We start from the raw sequence: 5,656 nt of genomic DNA on the forward strand, positions 1-5,656 counted from the left end.
CTTCGAGACAAATAGTGGTTAAAACATGTCACCGCTATAATATTAGAGCTTCAAAATATCAAGATTATTTTTTAGTGAACAAAAAATATCAACTATTTAAAAAAAGATGTAATTACATTGACAACATAGATTTAGAATAAAAAAATGCAAAAGAAAATGAATAACTGTTAAAATTTAAAAATAAATGAATTTCTGGAAAAAAGTATGAAAATAAAATGCCAAAAATAATTATCTATTCTAGGATAATACATATAGAATTAACAAAAGCATTTGAAATGGAAATGTTAGCATTGAATTGAAAAAACACGTGAAACAGAGTTGAAAACCTAAAAATGTGTTTTTATAAAAATAAAAAATCATCTAAAGGAAGCTTTTTCTGAGTGTTTTTTTTTTTTTTTCTTTGAGGTAAAAATATTAATAACTTGCTAAAATAAGGGACTTGTGTAGAGAACTCTTTTTTATTTACCTTTTCTTTCATTTCATTTTGAGCGAAAAGTTTACATGTAGAATAAGTTAAAGTTGTGTTATTAGTATATTGTTTTGTGTTTAAAATATTCAATTTCTTTTGTGTATATAATATTTCTTAAGTTTTTGACATGTATAATACATCTAGCTTATTTTATTAGTATATATCAATTTTAGCAATATTTTATAAAATAAAATTCAATTTATACAAAGTAATTTCTAACAAAAGTATATATTTAAACATTTAGTTTGACCCACTTTTATTATAACAAATTTTAACATGTTTAAAAACAATGAAATCCACAAAGTTATAAGATAAGTAAAAAGTTAACTTGTTAGTGACCTTCTATAGGAGGTCACTGAAGAGCCTCTGCCAACACATGAGGATGAATCTTAACTCCTCAAAAACCCATCAAACCCATAATGGATATTGTCCTTTTTGTTTGGGGTTGGAAGTGATATTCCAAGTTTTTATAGAAATAGTAAAAGACAAGATGATTGGTCTTGAAATAGCTTGGCCCCAGCATGTATGGTGAAGTACTGCCAGCCCTCAATATAAAAAACTATTTCTAGATTTAGCTGTGGTCAACATTCACTGAATTTATGTAATTTTTGATAAAAAGGAGAGAAAATAAAATAAAATAAAATGTAACCTTGTGGTCTTTGAACCTCTTCATTATGTATTGGAATTTGGCTAATGTCAAGGAACATCTATAATTATAAGGATGGTGTTTCTTTACTTTACTTCTTTTTTATGTTTTATTTTTATCACCGTAAGGTAGGCTTTCTTTTGCCGTTATTTAGAATAGTCGTTGGTGATGACTAAATTCATTGTGGAAATGCCAATATTACATATATGTGATTATGTAAACCAAACAATACTTTCAACCACACTATTTTGTTGAACTGATCTCCCACAGGCCACAGCCTTATACTACAGGTTTCAGCCCAGCCCAGCCCAGCCCAAGAACAAACCTCTTAACGTTTAGCTCTTTCTTTCGATCTTTTCTCGGACCCCTTCTCTTCTTATAACCAGCCGTTATCTTCTGCTCCCTCTGATCCGGGTCAGATAGTGCACCGGCGTGTTCTTTCCTTCTTCTTCTTTTTTTTTTTTTTTTGTTTAAATAATTTATGCTGAATGATCATTGATTTATAATTATTATATTGTATTGAATTTTTATTATTTAAATCGTTAACTTTATTTTTTTAAAAAGAAAAGATATTTGTACTGTAATACGAATATTTTTTAATATAATTTTAATTTTAATTTTTTATTTATTAGCTATAGATTATTATGTTATTTTTATATTATATATGTTGGTTCAAATTAAAAATTAATAAATATGGTATTCATTATCTAATAGTAAACTAATAAATATTATGTCTATGAATAGTAAATGTTTATATCAATCACAAAAATATTTTAATATCAATCACAAAAATAATGAATTTAACTTTTCATTAAACATTAAGGTAATTTTTATTTGAAAATAATATTTCGTAGTGATATAAAGAAAACATATGAAGTTATAACTTTTGAAATAACAATAATAAATTAATAAATATGCAGATCATATATGATAAATATTCTTCACTAAAATAATAAATATCTAAAAATTGATAGGATAAAAAATAAAATAATAAACAATAAATATTATGTCTATAAATGATGAATATTTTATTACAAAAATATAACACTATTAATTATATGGAATTATCTTATTATATATGGATAAATTAATAAATTTGTCAAATTTCCTAACAATGAAATTTTTTAGTATACGAGAATGTACTAAAAATTATATTATATTAGTTTTAATAAATAATTTATTTTATTATATGCCGAAAATATATTTTACTTTAATTTTTTTAAGTATAATTTATTGAGAAATATATTAACAATTATATTGATTTTTTAATTTATTTACTTGTAATAAAAAATTTCATAAATATAATATTAAAATTTTTAATTAAAATATTATTTTAATATAATATTAATTTTATCATACATTTGAAAAATAAACAGCCTAATAAAAAAGTTATTCCGTGGCCCTTGAACCACAGAAGCAGAGTGGTCCGGATACCACCTAATAATTTGCCTCTTATAACTTTTGTTGATTGTTTATATTATTATTGTTTGGTTGGTACAAATATTGGATTTGGTTACTGAAACAATCCACTTAACTTACATTTGGTATTGGAAAAAGTACATAAAATTGTTTTAAAAGCCAATTATCTTTTTCCTTTTTCCCTACCTAACTCCACAAATTATGAGACAAGTTGGAAGGGAAAACTGTTCCACTGACGTATATTTCCCTTCTGGTCTAATGAATTTCGCATATCATTAACTTAGGCCACCTTTTGTTTCATCCTTCATGTTTTACTTGCAAACACCAAACAAATAAATATGAGAATATACATCTCATCAAATTAAAATTCTGCCCAAAATTTAACACACCCTAAAGATTAGTAAATTCCAATTTAATTATTTTTTTTTAGAAATTTTAAATAATTTTTTTTTAAAAAGCTACCGACTTTAACTATCATTCGTATACAATCCATACTAAAATTTACCATCCGCTTTATCTTTTCTATATTCTTGATAGTCTATCAAAGAATAATTTATAATAATTCATAAATTTTGATCAGCTATTATTGTGACTAATTAAATATTTATATCATAAAATAAATTTTATTTAACTAATTGTACAGCCTTACACCTATTAAATCTATAAGTTTCCACTATAATATACCATACAAGCAAAAACATAGTAAGTTGAATTGAATGAAAACTCATGCGTACAAGGCTGAATAGACAGCCATTAGACTAATTTAAGCAGTAAGGTTCCTGTAATGGGATGAGATGAACGACTTCAATTCTTCTTTACCATCAAGAAAGTATCACACCAGAGTTCACTTTTATAGGGTAAAAGGTGGGACGATGTCTTGTGGGTTGATGATGATTTTATCATTTTAACCTTCTGTCCTCCCACTTATAACTTATCTAGCCTCTGTATGATGTCCCAAAAGTTAACAGGTGATCAAATGGCATTATGGCAGCAAATTTCCCACTAATATATAAGATCTCCAACAGATATACAGATCATCGAAGCAACGACCCTGTCATTGGTCCATCTAACCATGGTAGTTAAAAGAAGGTTAGGACTGATTCGGTACTAAGTTTCCCTGTCTCAAATCCGCTTAATCGTGATTAGGTAGGCAATCTTCCTACTACTTTAACATAATTGATATTATATCTGAATATAACTTCCTTCCTCACATATTTACAAGTAATAAATTGTGTCTGATTTGTTTTTTATGTGAAAGAAGTTAAAGAATATAAATTCTTTAATTCATTTAATAATATTGAATCAAAATTTAGATTTTGGAAAAGTACTGTAGAATTTTTATCAGTAGCAGTAGCAACGTAGTTCACCATATTAAACTAAATTAAATTTATATATAATAAATAATTATTTCATGTTAAGAGGTATGCTTTCATATAAAATTATATGTATATATTTAAATTGGTCAAGCTTAGATTAAAAAATTAATACCTAATTCTGAATTGTTTTCAGACAAATTTCGACAAGATTAAAAGACCTAAAAGGGTACCCAAACCCATGTCATAAGTGTGATGTTGAGGTTTTCTGTTAGAAACTTACTGTCTAGAACGCATAATATAAATATCTAAAACAATCATCCGAAAATTAATAATATCTTGAACTCTTTTTAAACTCATGGAAGTATCTTCCTACTTGTATCTTAGCATAATATCTCCCTTTGGCGTCTTGACCCCTCCAGTTCCAAAAAGACTTGATATTTTCCCTTTATAACACACCACCCACTTCCCTTTGTCTCAGGCAAAAAATGAATTGGACAGAAGCTCAACTTCATTAGGTAAGGATGATAAACAACTTTTTTGTTGTTTGTGTATTAATTTGTGTACTCATACAGAATTTTATGTAGCGACAATATTCTCAATCATGCATGTTTTGAATATTTATATATATAGCTTTATTACTTTATATAATTGTTGCCATGTTGGGTTTTGGTTCTAGGGAAACATTATCTGATCAAAGAGGGAGAAGAAAGGACCATTTCTGATTAAGAAGCTGGAATCCTTGCAGAGCCCCAAAAAAAAAAGGGTCCCCAATTCCTCTAACAATTTACAGTTTCTTTTTTCTTCTTTTTATTGCTTTTTCTCCTTCTTATCTTTGAGACAAAGAAGATGCTCTTTTCATGTCTTTTTCTAGTTGGAATCTTTACAACATTTTCTGTTCTTCCTTAAAAGAAGAAAAAGAAAAAAAACAAAATTCAATCCTATAGATAAAAGTTTTAAAAGAAAAAGGACACAAGAAACTGAAGTATTCACTTTAATCTCTTCCTCTTTTCATAATCAAACACTTTCGTCGTTCCTCTTCAAAAATCTCTACCCTTTGTGGTTAAAGAAAAAACAATATGCATCGTCGTCTTCTTGAAACAGAGCTAACTGTTCCACAACCGTCGCCAGATGGAACCAGAACACGTGATTCTTACATCATTGGCGCCAATTTCGACACCAACATGGTCATTATATTGGCTGCTTTGTTATGTGCTCTGCTAGGTGCGTTAGGATTGAATTCAATCGTACGTTGCGCTTTGCGTTGTAGCAGCAGGTTTTCTTTAGAAACACCTGAACAAACTGCGGCTCGTTTGGCGGCAAAAGGGCTAAAGAAACGTGAGTTGAGACAGATTCCTGTCGCGGTTTATGGTACCGAAGTGAGTATTCCGGCAACCGAATGTCCGATTTGTCTAGGAGAATTCCTTGATGGAGAAAAAGTTCGTCTTCTTCCCAAATGTAATCATGGTTTTCATGTCAGGTGCATAGACACTTGGCTTTTGTCGCACTCATCTTGCCCTAACTGCAGGCTTTCATTGCTTGAACATATAGCTGCTGCTAATTCAGGTGCAGCTCAGGAAGAGTCGGGACGCCGGCAGGGGGAGAATAGTCCTGGCCGGCAACGTAATGTTATTGTAGTTGTTGAAGGGGCTAGCTAGTTGGTATTTTAAGCCTGAGGAAGAACTTGCCCTCATTGTAATGTAATATGGTCATGCAAGTTAATTTTTAAATCTTTGCGCTTTACTAGTTACTTTGTGTTTCATTTGAGTGTATAATGATAACAAATATATATTTATATTCCTCGGCCAA

General features: G+C 28.8%; 1 protein-coding gene across 1 annotated transcript; it reads left to right on the forward strand.

Moving 5' to 3' along the window:
* The first annotated feature begins 4,172 nt into the window (after positions 1–4,172).
* LOC8274929 (RING-H2 finger protein ATL74) lies at positions 4,173–5,656 on the forward strand. Its single transcript, XM_002528638.4, has 2 exons — positions 4,173–4,365; positions 4,527–5,656. The coding sequence occupies exon 2, from the start codon at positions 4,927–4,929 to the stop codon at positions 5,503–5,505; it is 579 nt and encodes a 192-aa protein (XP_002528684.2). The 5' UTR covers positions 4,173–4,365; positions 4,527–4,926; the 3' UTR covers positions 5,506–5,656.

This window comes from Ricinus communis, chromosome 10 (assembly GCF_019578655.1).
Source record: "Ricinus communis isolate WT05 ecotype wild-type chromosome 10, ASM1957865v1, whole genome shotgun sequence".
In the NCBI taxonomy this organism is placed as follows: Eukaryota; Viridiplantae; Streptophyta; class Magnoliopsida; order Malpighiales; family Euphorbiaceae; genus Ricinus; species Ricinus communis.

What these genes read in the sequence shown, in the direction of transcription:
- LOC8274929 (XM_002528638.4), top strand. Translation starts at nt 4,927, where the DNA reads ATGCATCGTCGTCTTCTTGAAACAGAGCTAACTGTTCCACAACCGTCG.